This window comes from Equus quagga, chromosome 1, assembly GCF_021613505.1.
Source record: "Equus quagga isolate Etosha38 chromosome 1, UCLA_HA_Equagga_1.0, whole genome shotgun sequence".
Taxonomy (NCBI): Eukaryota; Metazoa; Chordata; class Mammalia; order Perissodactyla; family Equidae; genus Equus; species Equus quagga.
This window is the reverse complement of record NC_060267.1, coordinates 133725464-133751338: the sequence shown is the minus strand read 5'-3', so window position 1 is coordinate 133751338 and position 25875 is coordinate 133725464. Positions and strand designations below refer to the sequence as shown.

Sequence of the window (25875 nt, the reverse complement as noted above, 5' to 3'; positions counted from 1 at the left end):
AACCCCCAAAAAACTTGCCACTTATGACAACATGGACGGACCTTGAGGTCATTATGTTAATGGAAATAAGTCAGACAGAGAAAGACAAATATCATATGATCTCACTTATATGTGAAAACTAAAAAAAAGACCCTAACTCATAGACAGACAGAACAGACTGGTGGTTGCCAGAGGCTGTAGGGGGTGGGGGAGAGAGTGGGGGGATATGGATGAACAGTCAAAAGGTACAAACTTTTAGTACAAAATTTCAGGACAAAAAAGTCCTGAGGATGTAATGCACAGCAGGGTGACTATGGTTAATAATACTATATTGCATATTTGAAAGTTGCTAGGAGAGTGGATCTTAAAAGTTCTCATCACAAGAAAAAAAATTTGTAACCATATGTGGTGATGGTGATAACTAGACTTGTTGTGATCATTTTGCAACATATACAAATATCAAATTATTATGTCGTATGCCTGAAATTAATATGTTATACATCAATTCAAAAAAAGAGGCAGTTAAAAAAAAAGATGTTTACTAATGGTATTCTGCTGGGTATTCAAAAGATAACATTATGGTCAAGTAAAAGTTACTCCAGGCATGCAAGGATGATTCAACATTAGAAAAATCCATTTACAAAATTCATCACATTAATAAACTTAAAGAAAAAAATCATATGATCACCCAATGCTGAAGAAAAATTATTTTGTAAATGTGAACATGTGTATATGTCCAAGGTTCTTAGAAAACCAGAAATAGAAAGGAACGTCTTTAGCGGTTATTTTCCAGTCACCTATTTAATAGAGAAAGTTTAAATATGTTCCCCTTAATATCATCAATAAAACAATGGTGTCACTTTGTTTTCACAAAAACACAGGGAAAAGTTCTATAAAGGGCTTTAACGAAATAAAAAATAAGTATAGTAAACTTGTTAGTATAGTAAAGGGAATTACTTTAGAAAAATGACTTACACAGCCCTCATCCTCTATATCTAAGTGATATAATGAACAGGCAGTGAGTAGAAAAGACAAAGTACACGTTCTGAACTTGAGATTTTTTTTTTAAAAGATTGGCCCTGACCTAACATCTGTTGCCACTTTTATTTCTTCTCCCCAAAGCCCTCCCAGTACACAGTTGTATATTCTAGTTGTAGGTTCTTCTAGTTCTGCTATGTGGGACGCTGCCTCAGGGTGGCTTGATGAGTGGTGCTACGTCCACACCCAGGATCTGAACCAGTGAAACCCCGGGCCACCAAAGTAGAACATGTGAACTTAACTTCCTGGCCATGGGGTCAGCCCCTTGAGAAAGATTTGAGTTCCATTTCTGACCCTTCTACTGATAAGCTGTGTGACCTCTGGTTTCTTTTCTTTTCTAGGCATTTACTAAATACCATCCAAATGTTTAATCTGTGCTAGAATATACACACAGCCAAGATGCTAACCATTCTACAACCAGCAAAGGGGGAGTCAACAGTAGTTCCAGGAAGAGACTCCTACACAAAAAGCTTGGATCCTTGTCTCATTTATCAGGCATTACCTCTGGGACAATCTTTTCCCAGTGCTTTATTTTTTTAATTGTGAAATGTATATATAAAGTATGTATTTCATAAAAAGGGTTTAAAGAACAATAAACATCCACCTGTCAACCAGCTTAAGAAAGAAGGCTGGTTGGAAAGCCTCCAGTTCTTCATCTTAACTCAGGGATGATACTATTGACCTCCAGAACCTTTGGCACCCAACAAGTGCTTAGTAAAAAAATAACTATAATATTAACCTAGACATGATTATTAAACTAAATACATCTTACACAATTACAGCTCTTTAAAATCTCAATTGAGAGACCCCTTTATGAAGGTACATCCTACAAACCAAATGCATTGTTTAAGTTATTTTTAGATCTACTCCATTAAATGAAACTAAAGGTCCTCTTTTCCATAAGACTGCATGCACTTTTACCTGAGTCTGTGGAGTTCAGCTCCTGATTCTTCAGGCCCTCATGGACAGTCCTCGAAGATGGTATTCTGGGTCAAGAAAACACAACAAAATACTGAGATAATCCCTAAGGTCAGTAAAGTGTGATAATTAATTTGCTTCAAATCTAAGAAGAAAGCAAATGTGGCAGATTGCAAAATTTGTAACAGAAGGTGCTTCCTTGATCATTTTTTTTTAACAGCAGTTGTTTTTAAAAGTATGTACATGGGCTACTGAGCACCAAACAGGCTGTGGACAGTGCTGTGATACTGCAGGCTCAAACTGACCTTCTTTCATTCATATGAGCAATAAATTATAAAATTCCTTCTGGGATACTTCAAGCACAAATAAAGTATTTGTTTCTCTAACAGTCAAGGAAGAGGGTCTATTTTCTTCTTCCATTGGTTTTAAAATCAAAGTCAAATTATGTTATAGAAAAAACAGAGAATAACTCTATATGCAGCAATCACTGAAAAAGGCTAATTTATTCTTTTAGAATACATCCTGACTAAAACCTTGGATCAGTCTTGATAACTAAGTCAAGGACAGATCCAAGGCCTGATGTTTGTCCCTGCTCTCACCTTTTCTACCTGGGACAAAAGTCTGTGGCCTTTCTCTCCTCTTCTCTTGTTGGTTTTACTACTCACATAGCCACAAAAGCAGTTATAAATTATATATTATTTGCTATAGGCTGAATTATGTTCCTTTAAAATGCATATGTTGAAGCCCTAATGCCCCAATGTGACTGTGTTTGGAGACAGAGCTTTTTATAAAGTAAATCAGGGTGGGGCTCTAATTTAATAAGATTGGTGGCCTTATAAGAAGAAGAGAGAAAGATCTTCCTTCCTCCCCATCCCCACCATGTGAGGACACTGAAGAAGATGGCAGTCTGCAAGCTAGGAAGAGAGCCCTGACAAGGAACCAAACTGGGCTGATAGCTTGATATTTTCTTATGGCAGTCCCAGCAAATGAATACAGAACTGAAAACCCAATAATTAAAAAAACACATGTACAGAGAGGAGTGACGGCAGCATCATGGCGGTGTGAGCTCTTCCATTAAGCTCTCCCTACTATGATACAACGAACAGGACATTTATAAACCAACAGAGGACATTCACACAACACAACAGATGTCTGAGAGACCCACGCAGCCATATGTCTGAAGGTGGAGGTGCTGGAACCCCTGGGAAGAAGTGGAAGGAGGTAAGGGGATCTCCTCTCCCTTCCCAGCAGCACCCTAGGGCACAGGACTGTGCGGCCCTTAGAGGAGAGGGGGAAGGGGCAGCTCTCACTCTCCGAATTGCCTCCCAGCTGCAGGAAAGTTCCACGCAGAGGAAGTTAAGCAATTGTGGGAGTATCTTCATCAAGCCAGCACCCCAGGAGGGCAGATAGCAAGAGCAGAGCAAGAACATTCCTGGGGTTGCACACAAAGGAAAGCAACCTACATGCCTGGCACACCAACTCAGCCAGTCAGCCAGAGCAAGGGCCCTCCACCAGAGCACACGTGCATGCATTTGTAAAGCAGCAGCAGCAAGCAGGCAGTCACAGATAGGCCCCATCAGCATAGATTCCAAAGGACAGGCACAGATGCCAGTGATCATGGAGGGCTCAGAATACACGGCTCCTGACCCTGTAATCCAGTGGCAGCAGGCGGAATCTGTGACCAGATACCATCACCACGCGAAGTCACAAATCCACCCATCAAATAGTATGAAGAAATATATTAACACTCCAGACCAGAAGGAAAATGACAAGTGCCCAGAAATCAATTCTGAAGTCACAGAAATATATAATCTAAGTGACAGGGAATTCAAAATAGCTATCATAAAAAAAAATGAGTTACAAGAAAATTCAGAAAGACAGCTCAATAAAATCAGAAATAAAATTAATGAACAGAGAGAATTCTTCACAAGAGATTGAAACTATAAAGCAAACCTTATCAGAAATGCTGGAGATGAAAAACACAATGAATGAAATACAGAAAAATCTAGAGGGACTAGCCTGGTAGAACAGGGGTTAAGTTCGCACATTCCACTTGGCAGCCCAGGGTTCACCAGTTTGGATCCCAGGTGCAGACCTATGCACCACTTGTCAAGCCATGCTCTGGTAGGCATCTCACATATAAAAAGGAGAGGAAGACGGGCATGGATGTTAGCTCAGGGCCAGTCTTCCTCAGCAAAAAAGAGGAGGATTGGTGGCAGATAGTAGCTCAGGGCTAATCTTCCTCAAAAAAAGAGAGAAAAATATGGAGTCCTTCAATAACAGAGCTGACATTAAGGAGGACAGAATTAGCAGAATTAGTTGGAGGACAGAAATACAGAAATGCTTCAGATAGAGGAGGATAGAGAACTAAGACTAAAAAGAAATGAAGAAATTCTCTGAGAAACATCCAGCTCAATTAGGAAATGTGACATAAGGATTATATGTATTCCAGTAGGACAAGAGAGGGACAAAGGAGCAGAAAGCCTGTTCAAAGAAATAATAGCTGAGAACTTCCTGAACCTGGGGAAGGAGCTGGAATTACAAGTAAAAGAAGCTAATATAATTCCTAACTACATCAATGTAAAAAGACCTTCTCCAAGGCATCCACTAGTAAAAGTAGCAAAAGTCAATGACAAAGAAAAAATATTAAGGGCATCAAGGCAGAAAAAAATAACTTACAAAGGAACTGCTAACAGGTTTTCAGTGGATTTCTCAGCAGAAACCTTAGAGGCTAGGAGAGAGTGGAATAATACATTCAAAATTCTGAAAAACAAAAACTTTCAGCCAAGAATACTCTATCCAGCAAAAATATCCTTCAGATATGATGGAGAAATAAAAACTTTCCCAGATAAACAAAAGCTGAGGGAGTTCATTGCCACAAGATACCCTCTACATGAAATGCTCAAGAAGGCCCTCATACCTGAAAAAAAACAAAGGGTTTACAAAGCCTTGAGAAAGGAGATAAATAGGCAGACAAAATCAGCAAATTGTAGCTCTTCAACAGAACAGGTTAGCAAACACTTAGCGCATTAAAGGTAAGCAGAAGGAAACATCAAAAATAACTATAATCTCATCATTTTAACCACAAGAACGCAACACAAACTGGAATAAGTTGTGACGACAATAACGTAGAAGGGGAAGAGGAGAGGGAGGCAATCTGCGTAGACTAGGAAATAAAAGAGTATCAGAAAAAGGACTGTCTCATCTACGAGACTTTTTTTTATACAAACCTCACAGTAACCACTAAACAAATAATCAGAACAGAGACACAAACGATAAATAAAGAAACAACTGAGAAAACCAACATAGAGAACTACCAAACTGAAATGGCACTCTGAAATACACGAGATGAGAAACAAGGGAAATACAGAAAAATCAGAAAATAAGTGATAAAATGGCAGCATTAAGCCCTCATATATCAATAATCACTCTAAATGTTGTTTTTGTTTGTTTGTTTGTTTTGAGGAAGATTAGCCCTGAGTTAACATCTGTTGCTAATCCTCCTCTTTTTGTTGAGGAAGACTGGCCCTGAGCTAACTCCCATGCCCATCTTCCTCCACTTTAAATGTGGGATGCCTACCACAGCATGGCTTGCAAAGCGGTGCCATGTCCACACCCGGGATCCAAACCGGTGAACCCCGGGCCGCTGAAGTGGAATGTGCGCACTTAACCGCTGCATCACAGGGCCCGCCCCCAATAATCACTCTAAATGTAAATGGATTGAGTTCTCCAATCAAAAGACACAGAGTGGCTGGATGGATTGAAAAACAAAAGCCAACAAAATGCTGCCTCCAGGAAACACATCTCAGCTCTAAAGACAAACAGAGGCTCAGAGTGAAGGGATGGAAGACAATACTCCAAGGTAACTGCAAACAAAAGAAAGCAGGTGTTGCCATATTTCTACCAAAGTAGAATTCAAGACAAAAAAGGCAATGAGAGACATAGAGACTCAGTATACAATGATAAAAGGGGCATTCCACCAAGAGGACATAACACTAATAAATATATATATGCACCTAACACAGGAGCACCAAAGTACATAAAGCAACTATTAACAAAGCTAAAGGAGATATTAACAGCAACACAACAATAGTAGGGGACCTTAAAATCCCACTTACATCAATGGATAGATCATCCAGACAGAAAGTCAACAAGAAAATAGTGGAATTAAACGAAAAAATAGACATAATGAACTGTTAATAGATATATATAGAACACTCCATCAAAAATAGCAGAATGCACATTCTTCTCAAGTTCACATGGAACATTCTCAAAGATAGACCATATGTTAGGAAACAAGGCAAGCCTCAATAAATTTAAGAAGAGTGAAACCACAGCAAGCATCTATTCTGACCACAATGCTATGAAACTAGAAATCAACTATAAGAAAAAAGCTGAGAAAGTGACAAATATGTGTAGACTAAACAACAGGCTACTGAACAACCAATGGATCATTGAAGAAATCAAAGGAGACACCAAAAAAATACCTGGAGACAAATGAAAATGAAAATACACCATACCAACTCATATAGGATGCAGCAAAAGTGGTCCTAAGAGGGAAATTAATGGCAATACAAGTGCACATCAACAAACAAGAAAAATTTCAAATAAGCAATCTTAAACTACACCTAACAAAACCAGAAAAAGAAAAACAAACAAAACCCAAAGTCAGCAGAAGGAAGGAAATAACAAAAATTAAAGCAGAAATAAATGAAATAGAAACAAACAAAAAAAAAACAATAGAAGGATCAATGAAACTAAGAGCTGGTTCTTTGAGAAGATAAACAAAACTGACAATTCTTAGCCAGACTCATTAAGAAAAAAAGAGAGAAGGCTTAAATAAATAAAATTAGAAATGAAAGAGGAGAAATTACAGTGACTACCACAGAAATACAAAGGATTATAAGAGAATACTATGAAAAACTACATGATAACAAATTGGATAACCCAGAAGAAATGGATAAATTCTTAGACTAACATAAGCTCCCAAAACTGAATCAAGAAGAAATAGAGTATCTGAAAAGACCAATCACAACTAAAGAGATTGAAACAGTAATCAAAATCCTCCCCAAAAATAAAAGTCTAGGACCAGATGGCTTATCTGGAGAATTCTACCAAACATTCAAAGAAGATTTAATACTGATCGTTCTCAAAGTATTCCAAAAAATCAAAGAAGATGGAATGTTTCCTAACTTGTTCTATGAGGCCAACATCACCCTGATCCCAAAACCAGACAAAGACAACACAAAGAAGGAAAACTACAGGCCAATATCACTGATGAACATAGATGCAATAATCCTCAACAAAATATTGGCAAACCAAATGCATTAAAGGATCATCCACTATGATCACAGGGGATTTATACCAGGGATGCAGGAATGGTTCAACATCCACAAATCAATGTGATACAATACACCACATTAACAAAATGAGGAATAAAAATCTCAAGATCATCTCAATAGATGCAGAGTAGCATTTGGCAAGATCCAGCATTCACTTATGATAAAACCTTTCAATAAAATGGATATATAAGGAAAGTACCTCAACACAACAAAGGTCATATATAACAAACCCCCAGCCAACATAATACGCAATGGAGAAAAGCTGAAAGCCATCCCTCTCAGAATAAGAACAAGACAAGGGTGCCCACTCTCGCCACTCTTATTCAACATAGTACTGGAGGGTTTTGGCCAGGGCAATTAGGAAAGAAAAAGAAAGAAAGGGTATCCAAATTGGCAGTGAAGAAGTGAAACTCTTGCTGTTTGCAGGTGACATGATTTTATATACAGAAAACCCTAAAGAAGCCATTGGAAAGCTATTAGAAATAGTCAACAACTACAGCAAAGTTGCAGAGTACAAAATGAGCTTACAAAAATAAATTGCATTTCTATACTCAAATAATGGACTAACAGAAAGAGAACTTAAGAATACAATCTCATTTACAGTCACAACAAAAAGAATAAAATATCTTGGAATAAATTTAACCAAGGAGTTGAAAGACTTATACAATGAAAACTGTAAGACATAACTGAAAGAAATTGAAGACATAAAGAAATGGAAAGATCTTCCATGCTCATGGATTGGAAGAATAAACATAGTTAAAATGTCCATATTACCTAAAGTAATCCACAGATTTAGTGTAATTCTAATCAGAATCCCAATGACATTCTTCATGGAAATAGAACAAAGAATCCTAAAATTTAGACAGAACAAAAAAAGACCCCAAACAGCCAAAGCAATCCTTAGAAAAAAGAACAAAGCTGGAGGCATCACAATCCCGGACTTCAAAATATACTACAAAGCTATAGTAATGAAAACAGTATGGTACTGGCACAAAAACAGACACACAGATCAATGAACAGAATTGAAAGCCCAGAAATAAAACCATACATCTATGGCCAGTTAATCTTTGACAAAGGAGCAAAGAGCATACAACGGAGAAAGGAAAAGTCTTTTCAATAGATAGTAGAGGGGAAACTGGACAGCCATGTGCAAAAGAATGAAAGTAGACCACTATCTTTCGTCATACACTAAAATTAACTCAAAATTGATTAAAGACTTGAAGGTAAGATGTGAAACCATAAAACTCCTAGAAGAAAATATAGGCAGTACACTCTTTGACATCAGTCTCAGAAGGATCTTTCTGAATACCATGTCTACTCAGGCAAAGTAAACAAAAGAAAAAATAAACAGATTGGGCCTTCATCAGACTAAAGAGCTTCTACAAGGCAAAGAAAACCAGGAACAAAACGAAAAGACAACCCACCAACTGGAAGAAAATATTTGCAAATCACCTATCTGACAAGGGGTTAATCTCCAAAATATATAAAAAATTCACACAACTCAACAACAAAAAAACAAACAACATGATCAAAAAATGGGCAGAGATATGAACAGACATTTCTTCAAAGAAGATATACAGATGGCTAATAGGCACATGAAAAGATGTTCAACGTCACTAATCATCAGGGAAATGCAAATCAAAACTACAAGGAGATATCACCTTACAGCCATTAGAATGGCTATAATCACCATGACAAATAAAAATGGCAAGCAATAGGATATATTGGAGTATATGAGGAAGCCATTTGGTATAAACCTAATTCGGCCTGACTTTGTTTTTTCCAAAAGGGCCTGACTGTGGCTATTGAGCATGCATTGCATATCTGCTTAGACATTTCCTATAGCCAGAACAAAGGCCCTTGAGATGAAGGTGCAACTTCCCCTGACATTGGCATTTCCTTAGGGATAAGCATCTTTCCTTAGGCTAGGAACTGATTGCTGCACTCACCTTTGACCACCCAGCTCGAGACAACAGACTGCCACCCTGCTGTGTTCACTGAGACAGAAGACCTACCTGCTATTTCCATTAATCCCTGTGCCGACAGAGCAGTTTCACAACTATTGTAAAAGGGACATTTCAATCCTATGTGAAACATCCTCTCTGGGGGTATATAACCACTCTGTGCACCCCTCTTCTTTGGTGCCCTTTCTTCCTTCGGGAAGAAAGGCCCCGGGCCATGGTCCTCACATTTCAGCTCAGAATAAACTCTCCCAAATTTTCATTTATAGATTGGCTATGGATTATTTTCATCGACAACCAAGACAAAAAATAACACATGTTGGACAGGATGTGGAGAAAAGGGAACCCTCATGCACTGCTGGTGGGAATGCAAACTAGTGCAGCCACTACAGAAAACAGTACGGAGATTTATCAAAAAATTAAAAATAGAAATATCATACGACTCAGCTATCCCACTACTGGGTATCTATCCAAAGAACTTGAAATCAACAATTCAAAGACACTTATGCACCCCTATGTTCACTGCAGCATTATTCACAATAGCCAAGATGTGGAAGCAACCCTAGTGCACATTGACTGATGAATGGACCAAGAAGATGTGGTATATACATACAATGGACTACTACTCCACCACAAAAAAAAACTCATCCCATTTGCAACAACATGGATGGACCTTGAGGGTATGATGTTAAGCGAAATAAGCCAGAGAAAGACAAACACCACATGATTTCACTCATGACAAACACATGGACAAAGAGAAAAGATTAGGGTTACAAGAGGGGAAAGGGGTTGGGCTCGGGCATAAGGAGTAAAGGGGAACATTTATCTAGTCAATAGCAATTAATAACATACAACTGAAATTTCACAATGTTATAAACTATTATGATGTCAATCAAAAAACCAAAAAAACCCACAAGTGCACAGAAACTCTTGTATTTTTAAGGCACCACTAATTAATCACTTCTCAAAAGCTGTGTATCAAGGTACGGTGCAAAGGGTTTCTTAATGGAACACCAAAGCACCCCTTTGAGTGCCTTTTCTTGGAGTTGTCTTCTACCTCAGGTTTTTTTTCACTGCGACAAATCATATCCTAATTTATAATTTTTACTCTTATTTAACAAATAATAGCATAGAGACTCTATTTCTTCTCTTATTCAAATGACTTGAGGCTCTAAAAGCCAAAGAAAACTCAATTTAGGGAACATCCTGAGGATGCCTTTTACCCTTGTGCATTTAATGCCATTTTGAAAATGCCTATGGTACTCTAAGAAAAAGTATGTAAACTATAAAAAGCTGAATTAAAGGTTATACGCTTTCTTCTGAGAAAATAAATGAGGATATATACCCTCTGAAATAGTTATTTCTTCTTCTAGAGATTCTAACTTTTAAATGTCAACTGTTCAAAATACTGTTATCTTACTTACTGTTTTTCTGGTTGAACCACTGCAATTTTCCTCTGCTTGAATACTGTAAGAAAAAAAAATATACATGTGAAGGAAAATAAAAAGATAAAGTTATATGTACTAAGCTAACATTAGCATATATTTAAAACCTAGTTCTGTATATATTTAACTGGCAAGTACTATAAATAAGTGCTGATATGTCTAAGCATCTAGACTAAGGCACATTTTCTGGGTAGGAGTCTTTATACAAAGATCAAACATAGTATTTTCAAGGTTCTCTCATCAATCAACTCCTATAAATATTTTCTAAGCAGGAATAGATATTCAAAAGAAAAACTGATTTTAACAAGGGTGCCAAGACCATTCAATGGGGAAAGTACACGCTTCTTAATAGCACTGGGAAAACTGAATATGCACATTAATGAAGGTAGACCTTTACCCTACACAATATACAAAAATTAATTCAAAATAAACCAAAGACCTAAACATAAGAGCTAAAACTATAAAACTATTAGGGGAAGAAAACATAGAGGAAAATCTTCATGACATTGAATTTGGCAATTTCTTGGATATGACACCAAAAGCACAGGCATCAAAAGAAAATATAGATAAACTGGACTACATGAACAAAAAACAACTTTTGTGCATCAAAGGACACTATCAAGGGACAGAAAAGGCAACCCACAGAATGGGAAAAATATTTTCAAATCATCTATCTGATAAGGGATTAATATCTAGAATATACAATAAAATCCTACAACTCAACAACAACAAAAAAACCCAATTAAAAAATGGGCAAAGCCTGGGGCCAGCCTGGTGATGCAGCGGTGGGGTTTGTGTGCTCTGCTTTGGCAGCCCAGGGTTCACCAGTTCAGATCCCAGATGTGGACCTATGCACCGCTTATCAAGCCATGCTGTGGCAGGCATCCCACATACAAAGTAGAGGAAGATGGGTACAGATGTTAGCTCAGGACCAATCTTTCTCAGCAAAAAAGAGGAGGATTGGTGGCAGAATTAGCTCTAATTAGGGCTAATCTTCCTCAAAAAAAACAAGGGCATTGGACTTGAATAGACATTTCTCTGAAGAAAATACACCAACAGTCAATAAGCACATGAAAAGATGCTCAATATAACTACCACTAGGGAAATGAAAATCAAGACCACAGTAAGATACCACCCCACACTCACCAGGATGGCTATTACCTACCCCTCCAAAAGAAAACTCCAAAAAATAAACAAACCAAAAACCCCCAGAAATTAGCAAGTGTTGGGAAGAATGTGAAGAAGGTGGAACCCTCGTACATTGCTGGTGGGGATGTAAAACGGTGCAGCTGGAAAACAGTCTGGCAGTCCCTCTAACTGTTAAACACACAGTTATATACTCAAGAGAAATGAAAACATGTCTACATAAAAATCTGTACACAAATGTTCATAGCAGCATTATTCATAATAGGTGGAGAATGGAAACAATCCAAATGTCCATCAACTGACGCATGGATACACAAAACGTGGTATCCATACAATGGGATCTTATTCAGAAATACAAGGGAATGAAGTACTCATACTTGCTACAACATGGATGAACTCTGAAAACATTACGCTAAGTAAAAGAAGCCAGCCACAAAAGACCACATATTGTATGATTCCATTTACAGGAGATGTCCAGAATAGGCAAATCTACAGAGATGGAAAGTAAAGTAGCAGTTGCCTAGGACTGAGGGGCGGGAGATGGAGAGTTGATTGCTAAGGGGTAGGAGGTGTCTTTTTGAGATTATGAAAATGTTCTCAAATTGACTGTGGTGATAGTTGCACAACTCTGTGAATATGGTAAAAAACACTGAACTGTATACTTTAAAAGAGTAAATTTTATGTTATATAAACAATATCTCAATAAAGCTGTTTTTAAAAGGGGTGAGAGAGTTGTCACTTTTAAGATTAGGTTACAAAAACACTCTAACGTCCATCTTGCTTAACCTCTCTTACTCTCTCCCTTGCTGGATCTGATGGAAACCAACTGCCATGCTGTGGGTTCCCCTATGAAGAGACCCACATGGCAAGAAACTGAGGGAAGCCTCAAACCAACAGCCAGCAGGGAACTGAGGTCCTCAGTCCAACAGCCCACAAGGAAATGAATTCTTGCCAACAATCATGAGTCACCTTGGGAGCAGATCCTCTCCCAGTTGGGTTTTGAGATAATTAGAGCCCTGGCTGACACCTTGACTGTAGGCTGTGAGACACTTGGATCCACAGGACCCAGCTAAATTGTGCCCAGATTCCTGACTCAAAGAAACAGTAAAGTAATAAATGTTTGTTGCAATAAGTGATTTTCTAGGCAGGAAAAGATTACTATAACATGATTTTGTTTTTCTCTAAAATGTCCAGACTACTAATTGGTAGGAGCCACATGACAGATTATTTAACAATCAAACCTTTGACACAGAAATAGACAGCTACCTCGTGCTCGGCGAGGAGCGCTGAGCGGATGGCCATTGGTTTCACACCAGCCCAAAGGAAATATATCCATGGATTCCACACTTACAATACATTCAGGTATGGGCTTCTTAGAACCTGTTCAGATTGAAAAAATGTTTTAGACCTTTAAATAGCCTTCTTCATAAACTACTTCCTAGAAAAAGTTCTACTGCTGCAATTATACAGACACAAAGTCTCTTAAGGAAGTTCCTTTTACACAGAAGTTAAACTTTTCATGTGTGACAAACGTTAAGAAGAAAAACTAGGGGCCAGCCTGGTGGCGCAGTGGTTAAGTGCACATGTTCTGCTTTGGCAGCCCGGGATTCACCAGTTTGGATCCCAGGTGCGGACCTATGCACTGCTTGGCAAGCCATACTGTGGCAGGCGTCCCATATAAAGTAGAGGAAGATGGGCACAGATGTTAGCTTAGGCCCAGTCTTCCTCAGCAAAAAGAGGAGGATTGGTGGCAGATGTTAGCTCAGGGCTAATCTTCCTCAAAACAAAAAAAAAAGAAAAAACTAAACCGTCCCCCATGCATAACCGTATAAAGACCAAAGCAGGTAGCGAATATACAGGGCAGCCCTTAGGTACAGAACAGCAAATAAGCAACTGGAACTACCAGGTTTTTCGTCAGACGGTTGACAAATATGGTCAGTTCCATGAAATAACTGGAAAGCAAAAGCAAAAATGACAGTTCTACTCAATGAGAACATTAGTTCTGGTACTCAGGAACAGGCCGGAAGGTAGTCCAGTGAATTCAAATCAGCAAGTGACGTAGGCAAGTTGCTCAGCAGGGGTTATGTAAAAGTCTGTATTCAATACTGTCCTTGACATCTGCATTAAATGCCAATTCTGCAAATCAGGAACAGCAGGTACGGAGTCTGACCATTTGGCAGCCAGGCCACATACAGTAACTGTAGCACTGAGTATTCCCAGGGTGCTCTCCACCCACAAACCTGTCCATTCACTGAATATTACTTCTAGTATATCTTTTCTATTTAACATACTTTTTGGTTCTATTTGTTGGGAGCAACCAAAATATTATCTCTTGAATAAGCTAGATGTTAATGCTCATGCTCATGTTATTTTGGTCACAACAAAATATATACTATTTGACTTATACTTTCCCCTTCAAAAAAATAGGGGAGTCTCTCCTGAAGGCTCTTTCTTCATACTCATTTCCTAAAATTTGAAAGTCAGACAGAAAGATAAACTTTTGGCTTAGAACCTTGCATTACAAATTAGAAGTCTCTGAACAAGATGCCTATTTAGCTAATCGATTCAGTTTAACAAGGCACATTACAGGCGTCAACAGGAAAAGCAGAGAAGGCTCCTCAGAGAACTGGAACTCACCCTCCAGCTGGAGCCACAGATATGAGCCTCTCACAGCAGTAATGGTGGCAACACACACTTCTTCGGGAAGAAGAGGGTTCACGGCCTCAAGCTTCATGTTCTCCTTAAATTCATGCTCACAAATTGACTAGAAAATAAACGAATCAAATCTAAATGCCTACTCAATATTAACTCATGTCATCATTTGAGAGACCTTCTCCAAGTAATATTTAATCCTAGAGTAACACTTTATTTCAAGCTATATTTTGCTTTGTTTCTCAATGAAGCAAAGGAAAAAGTCTGCCTCTCTTGGTGTTATAGGCAGTATGGTTTCTGAGGTTAGATACACCTGTATTACTGCTACCTCTGTGACTTTGCCCAAACTGTGTAACCTCTTTTTGCCTCTGTTTCCTCACCTGTCAGGTGATGTCAAGAACACCTATCTCACTGGGTTATTATGAGGTTTCAATAAAATAAACGACTTAAGGCTCTGTGCCCTGAACCAAGCAGCTCTCAACCACTAGCTGGTTCACTTCCCCTCCTATAAAGGGCCCTATCACACAAGAACTCCTGGTTCCTTCTTCTATGTGTATCCTAAAAGGCCGTCGGGATAAATAATGCTTATGAATAAGGGGAAAGGGTTGTTTAAAAGATATGTTTTAAAAATTTGCAGCTTCTGGGCCAAATGGAGAACTGAACTTCTGTATTTAATTTTTCTCTCTCCAGTCTGACAATTCACCAACTACAGTGTTTTTTTCCCCAGACATAAACTAACTAGGATGGATATAACAGGAGAGGAGACAATGACAACACTTCATAAGCTAAAATTTAGAAATAACGTCTAGAACTAACTTAGCAGATTAAAGAAAGGTAAACAAATCTAAGCTGACAGTGAAGCAATCCAAAAACTGGCAGCACCAAGTACTAGGCAACTGGAGATAGAGGAGAAATAGTCAAAATAAAAAGATCTGTTGAAAACATTTAAGAAGCCTTTAGGTCATGCCATCAGCTCCTCTACTCCACACCCCAAGGCAACTGTCTCTCCCCCCTCCGCTACAGCAGATGAGATTTATTCTCCAGAGAGGGCAAAACACAAGATCCCTGGGCAGGAGGACATAGGAACTGTTGAGGGCATGCAGGCAGTGCCCAGAATAGGGGTTAGCATGCGGCACGCTGAGAGGTCCAACCCTTGCCTCTACCCTCCAGGCAAGGGACTTCTTGTGGTAATATGACAAGAACAAAGAGAAACACATAAAGATATGGATTTAGGTGTCCCCAGTAAATGGCCAGCCAGGTCCCCCACCTTAGGGCAGTTCAAGGTTGACAAGCCTCAACCACATACTCAAGAGCGTCCAATCAGCTTTTTCTTTCATTCCCCATTCTTAAATATAAGCAAATAAGAAAGCATTACCAGACATCTAAAGATAGGAAAGCTAGAGACCAAAACAGACAAAAACAAGCAAGTTGGAGAAAACAGACTACATAAGAAGAACACCTCCAAAGAGGGAGGGGTAATTTACATCCTGAGTGAAAGAAAAACTACTGCATCCTTAAATAAAGAATAGTATGCTGTTAAAAATAAATACTCAGAGGGGCTGGCCCCACTGCCAAGTGGGTAAGTTTGCATGCACTGCTTCAGCAGCCCAGGTTTGCAGGTTCAGATCCTGGGCATGGACCTATGCACCGCTCATCAAGCCATGGTATGGTGGCATCCCACACAGAGGAACTAGAATGACCTACAACTAGGGTACACAACTATCTACCAGGGCTTTGGGGAGGGGAAAAAAAAAAGAGGAAGATTGGCAACAAATGTTAGCTCAGGGCCAATCTCCTCAAGTAAATAAATAAATAAATAAATACTCAGAGAACAGACACAGTTCTGGAAAATCAAAACCATGCTACTAAAAACTTAGAAGAATTGGGGCCAGCCCGGTGGCGCAGCAGTTAAGTTCGCACGTTCTGCTTTGGCAGCCCAGGGTTCACCAGTTCAGATCCCAGGTGTGGACCTACACATTGCTTGTCAAGCCATGCTGTGGCAGGTGTCTCATATAAAATAGAGGAAGATGGGCATGGATGTTAGCTCAGGGCCAGTCTTCTTCAGCCAAAAAAAGATGAGGATTGGCTGCAGATGTTAGCTCAGGACTAATCTTCCTTAAAAAACAAAATAACAACAACAAAAAACTCAAAAGAAGGGTTGAAAGGTAAAGTTTAGGAAATCTTCCTACAAGCAAAGCAAAAAGAGGAAGAAATAGGAAACAGGAGAAAAAAGGTAAGAAAAGTAGAGGTCTGATCCAGAGGGCCAACATACAAATAAAAGGAGTTCCAGACAAAGAGGAGAAAGAACATGGAAGGGAGGAAATCGAAGAAGAGATTCAAGGGAGCTTCCAAGCACAGAGAGGCAGAGTGTCCGGACAGAGCATGCCCACTGAGCACCCAGCTCGCGGATGAAGACAGGCTACACCACGGCTGGTCTCTGTGAAACGTGGTGACAAACAGATTCTATAACCTTCCAGGGATGGAGTAAAAGGCACATCATCTATGAAACATCAAGAATAAGAATGGTTTTCAACGTCTCAACAGCAGTACTGGAAGACAGAAAATAACTGAATAATGTTCTCAAAATTCTCAAGTAAAATAACTTCCAACCTAAAATTCCACATTGAGCCAAACTATCAATCAAGTTAGTAGAATGAAGACATTTTCAAATATGCAAAGACAACAAAAATTTACCTCCCTAGCATTCCATTTCAGGAAGCTATTGAAAGATGGGTTCTGTCAAAATAAAGAATAAACCAAGAAAGAGGAGGCCATGAGATATACAGAACAAGGATCTCAAATCTCAAGAAAGGGGAAAAGCAATTCCTTGGATGACAATGAAGGGCAGTTTCCAGGATTAAAACTACGCAGCACGCCTAGAGAGCAACGCATCTAGGTAGAGAGAACAGAGGGTGCTAAGAGGGATGTCTCTAAGAAGAATATTAGAAATCCTACATCAGCGTATCTGAGTGGTCATGGACATGAGGAAAAGAAAACATGGCTAGGGAACATCTTCTATTTTAACCCTTCTACCTTAATATACAAAGAAATGATCTGAACTAGAAAATAATCTACACAGGCCTAGCTGGATCAAAGAGACTTCTGGGAAATGCCATAGGGATTCAACTGGCTCCAAAAACAGGACTATGACTCAGGCACAAGGGCACTGGTGCTTGTGGTCTCCATAATCATCTCACTCAGGGCCTATCTTCAAGGTAGATGTAGCCAGAGCATCATGCTCTTTGGTGGAACTTTAGACACCTGCAGAAGTGGTTGGTTTCAGAGACCATTCTTGGCCCCCCTTAGCTCTTATCAGTGAGACAGCTGCCTTCCCCTACCACACACCAACATAAAACTACGCTGCTATTAAGAATAATAAATATGAATCACTGGAAAAACTGCTGTCAAAACACGTGTGGGCAAGACAAGTATAAAAGGATGAGGGAAAAGAAAAGATAATTAAAAATTGAGAAGGATTCTGCACTCATATTGTTTCAAAGTATCCAAGTTCTCATTCTACTGAAAATGACAGGGTATATGTTAAGTGTAACTTATGCAAGAAAAAACTTGAGGGAACACAAGTTGACAATCCACACACAAAGGAAATGCCTTACCAAAAGATCAGCAAATGAATGCATAGTTAAACATCTTAAATTAAAATAGACTGTTTCATCAAAAGATGATTCTGATTTACCTGACTTTCAATTAACCCACTAATCTGCCTGACAGAGTCAGACAAGAGAACTTCTGAATATACTGTTTGACTCCCCCACTCCCCAAATACACTGTAAGTTTCATGAAGGTGGAGTGGGGAGGAGAAATGACAGATTACCTGATGTGATTGCCTTTGTGGAAATATTTATGAGAGGCTACTGGAAGGTGTGGGAAGAACTAGTTATGGAAACAAAGAAAATTGGGCTATGAAAAACAAGGCAATTATTAACTTGAGGACAAATTAAAAAAGGAAACAGTCATAAAATACTGCAGTGTTCAGCTGTGAAGAACTGAATGCAAATGATAAATACTCAATTCAGATTTACCCAAAAATTATAATATAACTCTAATAGGAAGAAGAGGTGGGGAACAGAGGAAAAAGGTAATGTAAAATAGCTAAATGTTCATTTACCATAACACAGAACCAATAGACATGTCTAAAATTAATGACTCAAAAGACAGCAGCATATTATTTTGAAAACGAGAAGTATAAACATCAGAATAACAGTGAGGAGAAGAGGAAGTGACTACTTCTGGGCAGGGAGGCCATGGAAAGTGACAGGGCAGGGAACAGGTGTTTTATGTTCTAAGCCTTTACTGCTGTTTGGCTTTGTAAACAATGTGCAGGTATTATTTTGACAGAAGTATTTTTAAATAACCTTAACATTTTTTCCCCACTTAATATTTGAACACTTTTTCATATTACTGAACCAGCAAAAATAATTACGAACTAAAATTTTAAATTCACATGATTTCAGCTAATAAAAAATAAAACTGAAAAACTTTAAAAACTAATTAAGGGGCGGGGCTGGCCCCGTGGCCGAGTGGTTAAGTTCGCGCGCTCTGCTGCAGGTGGCCCAGTGTTTCGTTGGTTCGAATCCTGGGCGCGGACATGGCACTGCTCATCAGACCACACTGAGGCAGCGTCCCACATGCCACAACTAGAAGAACCCACAACGAAGAATACACAACTATGTACTGGGGGGCTTGTGGAGAGAAAAAGGAAAAAATAAAATCTTTAAAAAAAAAAAAAAAACACTAATTAAGGGGCTGGCCCCATGGCCAAGTGGTTAAGTTCATGCACTCTGCTTCGGCGGCCCAGAGTTTCGCTGGTTCAGATCCTGGGGCGCAGACATGGCATCCCTCATCAGGCCACATTGAGGCGGTGTCCCACATGCCACAACTAGAAGGACCTGCAACTAAGATATACAACTATGTTCCAGGGGGGATTTGGGGAGATAAAGTGGAAAAAAAAAAAAAGATTGGCCATAGTTGTTAGCTCAGGCGCCAATCTTAAAAAAAAAAAACTAATTAAGTTAACAAATTAACTCTGCAGTAAATGATTTTTTCCTTTGAACATTTTATTACAATCAACAAGCTGCTTATTTGGGTTGAATGAGAGAACTGACTTCAGAGCAAAAACCGGAAAAGCACGGGAAGCACAGCAGTCCCCAGTCCGTGGCCATGAGGGGGCAGGGTTCTCACCGGAGGGAAGCACCTCTGGGGAGCAGCTTCAGCACCACACTGTTTGAGGTAGTCGGCCCAATCAAAGTCCTGGCTCGGGTAGCCTAGGGAGGGAGACAAGAACAATGATTCAAACGGCACCTGCCTGCCTGGCTTTACCATTCTGCTAGGTGTCTGCCCACAACTTCTCATTTTGCTAATGTGAGGACTTGATCATTTTAGAAAAGGCACCCAATAAATCCAAAGCATTATTAATTTCATAAAACAGAGCAACTCTGGTCAAACTATAACACTACAATAAAATTCTCTGGATAAATCTTAGAACTTTCAAGTTTCAAACTAGGCATTTCTTTTGAGAGAGATTTTATATGATTGATTACTGGCAATTTACCAAAAGAATTTAAGACAGTTATGACTGGATTTGATTTGTACCAACAAATCGAGGCTTAGTATCAATTCTATTATGACTTAGGCTCTAAAAGAAAAGATACACCAAATAATCTACAGTGCTATTTAATCAGTGAAGACGTTTTTTTCTTTCATAAAGCTATTTCCTTAAACAAGCTTAGCTACCAAGAAACAATACTCTCAGCACTGTTTTCAGATTTATGTCCTACAGAATCTCAATGCTCTTATAAGCTGAATCATGAATTCATTTCAGAAGAAAAGTTGAGTTTAACACCCCACTTAAGTCTACCAAGGTTCTTAGTTGAAGCCTCTACAATCTGATGCCCTGACTGCACCGTCTGTGTGCAAGAAGTTGGACTGGGCCCAACTTCCCTGCTGTATCTGAGCTGCTTTCTGCTCCAGAGAGCTTAATATCTCACAGGCACAGAGCAGGCTACTCAAGACTATGCCATCCTACAGTCAAACAGCCCCTGCAATCACCTCATCTGCCCAACTCAGACTGACACCATGTTCTCCCTCTGCCTCCACTTCAACTCCCTCACAGTAAAGCATCTGCCATTTTCAATTACATAATCCACTGCTTTCCTTCTATTTACAAAGACAGTTGAGTTGTCTATGACAATGTTGAAAGCTCTGATATTTTTCATTGCTTTTTCCTTTTCTCATAAAGGCAGCAGGCAGGATAAAGAACCCAGGATGTCCAGAGCCTGTCTGCAAAGCAAGAACTTCCTCAAGTAGGTTGTCCCCCATCAACATCTCCACCAGGCAGGCATTTCCACTCTCTGTTCACTGATGGAGGAGAACATGGGAGGCTGTTACTGTTTTTCCCTATTCACTCCTTGAAGGAGTTGTTGTACTCACTTTTGTCTCCCCAGTGACAAGCCCACTGCCTGGCTCATAGCAAACATTCCATAAATGTCTGTTGGATGAATGAAGGCTGAACGGATGGCAAAAGGTTCTGAATTTATGACTTTGGTTAACACAAAAGAGCACTTCCAGCCCAGTGTTTCAGTAGTCACCATTTAGAAAGTGAAGCTATGCTTTACCAAAAGCCAACTAAGAAAGGATACATAGACTGCCAATCAAATAATCTGATTTGCTGATATAAAAATCAGATAAACATTGCCACTTCCAGATACTCTAAGTTAAAAAACATCAAAAATTTCAGTCAAGCTCAACTAAGTCATATTCAAGAGTCTTGATTAAAGGGTCAAAGATTAGATTTTGCAAAGTTACAAACACCAGAAAAATGAGCTGCTACTTTCCTAAGTACAGCCTCTCTGAGTCCTACTCTTGACCATAAACCTCCCTCTGAAGTCCAAAGAGTCTCCTTTCAAGATGAGGCCCAAAAACCTAAACATCATCAATAATCTCCCTCCTAGCTCTGACTCTAATGTTTCTTCTCTTAAGCTAGCTCCCAACACTCACTGTGCATCCTACTCCCGCGACTCTGTGACCTCCTAATAAATCTAAGATGGACTGAACTAATGAACCTGCATGGAATCCCAGGTTGTTATGAAGATATATTTGTCAGTGTAGGAGGACAGAACATACTCTAATAGTTTTTTAGTTTAATTTATAAATTTCAAATATGTAAATATATGGAATCTAGGCCTTCATTTACACTTATCTTGAGGCCCAAAAATGTTAAAGACAGGCTGGAGCAAGAGGAGAGAGAGGGACAAAAGATCCAGGTAATGCCATCTGATAAATCTAATTTCAAGAAAAAGTTCCCAATGAATAATTCAGAAAAGAATGAATACACACCAGGAGGGGGGCTGATGTGTAAACCATTCTTCAGACTCCACTGCACGGGGAAAATACCAGGACTGTCGACATGACACACAAAACATCGCTGTGCTTGATTCTCTGGTCGCAAATCATCCATTTCTACCAGGAAGTACTTCTCATCAAAAACCTGTACACACAATTTAACAGATAAAATAGACAAATGGTTTTATGGGTATGTATACACATACACATACGCACACACACACACACACACACAAAAAAAACGTCACTTCCTTGGCAAAGCCAAACGTTACAAAACTTCAAAGCCACAGCAGGCATTAACAATAATGCTAAGCACTCAATAAATGTTACTTCTGTGTCAGGCACTCTTTTAATCAAATGCTTTTCATGCATTAATTCAGTTTTAATCTTCCTAACAACCTAATGAAGTAGGTACCATTATCAACCCCATTTTGCAGATAGGGAAACTGAGTTTAAAAGGAGGCTAAACAACTTGCCCCATGGTACACAGCCAGGAAGATGCAGAACCTGGGTTCAAATCCAAGAATTTGGACTCGACACAAAATTTAGTTTAGGCTTAGTGAGGAGTCAACTACACTCGTATATTAGATTTTCAGATCCTAGCCCAGTTTCAAATGCTAAAAGAGAAGGTTTTATGAACCTCCTGTGGCTCCTTACCACCCCACACAGCCCTTCAGACTCCAGACAGGGCCTTCTGACCCCAGTGCAGGTACAGAATCCCTCCTTGTTCTAAGAATAATCTTTCAAGGTAAGGAAAACTTAAATCTCAACAGGTCAGATGATTCAGCACCCAAGCAACTATTTCTCTAGTTGAACCTGACCTTTGGTTCTACTGTCAGTAAATGGGCTTCTGCTCTATTCCTAAGCTGAATCTTCTCCCTTCCTCCTCAGTTGTAGTAACTGAGTAACTGGGCCTTGACAACCTGACCAGTATGGTTACTTTTGTCAGTCTTCCAAAAGACTAAAGTCTGAATCTGGAATCCATGGCTGGAGCGATCTTACAGCAGATCCTGTGACACTCATCACCTGCTCCCCACATATATCTCCTCACTCAACAAGTCCTGCACCTGGCTGGCACTGCTGGCCTCCATACTTTTCACATACCACGACCTACCTGCCGATTAAATCTCCTCTAGTCACGTACAGCTAGGCCTGCCCCCAAGGAAAGTGCACCCTACTACTCAGGGCACCCAGGTTTGGTTGCCTGGGGTAACCAAGCTCTGAAAAAGGAATGGGCCTCAGAGAACCGGACATTACAAATGCACACGGAACTAATTCTAGCTTCACAGCTTAGGAGAAACAAAAGGTTGGATTAGTAGAGCCTGAAGATCAAAACACTACCAATTTCCTAAACCAGTCACCTTGATGGGAATTCTCACCAAGAGAGCTGCCCCTATTTTACCTTAACAACTGTAGCAGGAGAAATCCCAAAAGGAGACCAGGGGTCCACAGCTTCCAATTTCATATTTACAGAGAATGAATGAGTGCCAATCATTTGTTTGTCCTGAAATGCAAACACCAAGAGGGAATTAAGATATAGTATTTTCATATTAATTTTATGCACATATATAGCTGAATACTACTCAATTCAAATAATGGAACTGTCCAGCTTCTGGTAAATAATATAGTCCTATAATTTTCTTCCCTGGAAAAAACTATACAGGAAAAAAAACATAGGAAGCACTCCTCCTCTCTACATTTGGAACACAAGGGCCATCTGGAGGAAAAACAAGCTTATTTGGGCTACATAGCTAAGAGTGGAAAAGAAAAGACTCAAAATGCTTTAAGACAACTTCGGGAGAAAACCAAGACTACTGTGAGAAGAAAAAAAAGATGATCATTACTCCAGCCTTCAAACTTCTTCCCTCCTTTGGACATCACAGTGCGAGCCCTGATCACGGGGTTATCTTACGCTTGTGTGCACCTCCCCTAAATTTTACTTTACTCTGCTGTGAAAAGATAAGTACCTGTCTATCACATATTTTGTCTTTACCTTAAATAAGTAAGATGGCAATGGCTCTTCCTCCTCCTCTTTCACTTTGGCCAAGATCTCTTGCCACTCAGCTTCATTTTTCAGATGTCTGATGACTTTAGTAAAACAAGACAGGATGCTTTAAATGATGAAAGAACTTACACACTTTAAAATGCTCTGAAAGCATTCACATAAACATAAAAAAAAGTCACTTTCCACTGGGAAGAGAAAAGGGTTTAAGCCCATTTACACCATCTTCACTCAAAGAACTTGCACCTTAACTTCAGTACTCTGTCTCCTCTGTTCAGAGCCTGGGTAGTAAGCCTGGTGAAAATATCTTTAGTAAGATCCTAAGAATTACTCTAGTCCACAAAACAATATAATGCAACATCCAAACTAGAACACGTAATAATAAATGCAAACTGATTTAAACAGTAACTCTAGTTTTAATATTACTGAATTTCTTTTAATCAACAATTTGCTCTGAACTCAAGACCTGTCCTACTCCTATACCCATCTGAATGTTGCCTAGAGAATTCTTCTTTAATTTTGGTAAGGGGTCAGTATGAGTTGGAACAGAAATCTACGAGTTACATCAATATGTGTAGCAAATTACTAAAGAAATAAAAACAAAAGAAAAACAGGCATTTAACAACTCCATATTTTTTTTGCAGTATCTCTATTATGCAAACTAAAAAGACTTTTGTAAAATGCAGAATAATGCATTAATAAAAACATAATATAACAAGAATGTAACAGTTAAAAGAAAAACGTTCTATTACTCTTCACCTAATGGGGGCTGAAGCTCATATCCCTGTTGGGCAGCCCAACCAACGTGATGAAGAAATGGATCCAAGTAATACAACCAATGGTCAAAATTGTCGGAACTTTCAAGTCCTTTATAACGTAGCTTCAGCCTTCCCCCGATGTTCTCTACTACAGTAACAATCCAAGTGCTTAAAGAGTCGCGGAAAGCTTGACATTCTAGCCTGGATCCTGGAGCAATGAGATCTAAAGGATTCCTCCCATTACGAAGCTGCAGGTAAAAACAGTGAAATGATTACATAAGAAAAGTTAACATAGTATTTTTAAAAGTCAAGTTTTAAATGATGGCAAACTAGCCTTTATATTTTTACCTGTTCAAAGCCAGTGACGCTGAATTGCCTAATATCACACAAGTCTCTCTAGAATTATTTCTAGGTGATAAGAAAATGTTTATCTTAAAGAAAATGCAATAAAACTCTTCTAACAGATCTCTACCTCTAGGTCTATGCTATATAGTCTCACCTAGAAAGAATTTTTTAAAAATTATCATTACTTAGTCTCTGTAAAAGCAAATATGATCATTATTAAAGAAAGAAGTCAAACATGACAAAAGTCAAAATCTCCCACAATTCAACCTACAAGAAAGAATCATGATAAACAGTTTGGCATACACTCTTGAGACTGGGTTTCCCACACACAAGTCAACAGCTACATGTGTCTGTCTGTCTCTCTTGTATTTTCTGAAAAATTAGAGTACGTATACTGTTTTTCAATTTGTGTTTGTCACTTAATATATCATAGCAATCTTCCTATGATAGCACATATAAATCTTCCTCATTCTTTTAAACTGTTTTATTGATATTCTGTACTATAAACAGGCAGTAATTTATCCTCTTATCCAGTGATGGCATCTCAGTTGTTTCTGATTTTTTACTCATTTCACAATAATGTTATGAACACAGTAAATGTTTTAATTACACTGATAAAAAGGAAGCTTAATTCTCAATATCTAGATATATATTAAAAGCTACAACAAAGAATAAAAAGGAAGGCCAATTCCAATATTTATCACTTAACCATTTCTTAACATTCAAACTTACATTTTTTTTCCTAATAAGAACTGCTCTGTGACACTTACATATTCATATATATGCAAAAGAACATATGAACAAATGGAGGAATATACTCACAGCTAAAGATTAGGACAACAGAATCAAGGGCAATGTAGAGCAGGATATTTATTAATTCATTAGCTTATTCATTCAAATTTTACTGAGTGTTTACCATGTGCCACGCTC

At 38.9% G+C, this 25875-nt stretch overlaps 1 protein-coding gene across 5 annotated transcripts in view; it reads right to left on the bottom strand.

Moving 5' to 3' along the window:
* Positions 1 to 25875, bottom strand: part of SFMBT1 (Scm like with four mbt domains 1) — a 133629-nt gene that overhangs the window by 11037 nt on the left and 96717 nt on the right. For 4 of the 5 annotated variants that reach the window (XM_046673577.1, XM_046673567.1, XM_046673592.1 and 1 more), the window contains exons 6-14: positions 24602 to 24848; positions 23834 to 23928; positions 23243 to 23344; positions 21835 to 21985; positions 19681 to 19763; positions 14467 to 14593; positions 13096 to 13209; positions 10663 to 10705; positions 1939 to 2003 (exon numbers count right to left, since the gene is read on the bottom strand). In XM_046673577.1, the coding sequence (XP_046529533.1) occupies positions 1939 to 2003; positions 10663 to 10705; positions 13096 to 13209; positions 14467 to 14593; positions 19681 to 19763; positions 21835 to 21985; positions 23243 to 23344; positions 23834 to 23928; positions 24602 to 24848 (1027 nt within the window). The remainder of the gene's footprint in view (positions 1 to 1938; positions 2004 to 10662; positions 10706 to 13095; positions 13210 to 14466; positions 14594 to 19680; positions 19764 to 21834; positions 21986 to 23242; positions 23345 to 23833; positions 23929 to 24601; positions 24849 to 25875) is intronic. The other variant, XM_046673601.1, reaches the window with a different exon arrangement.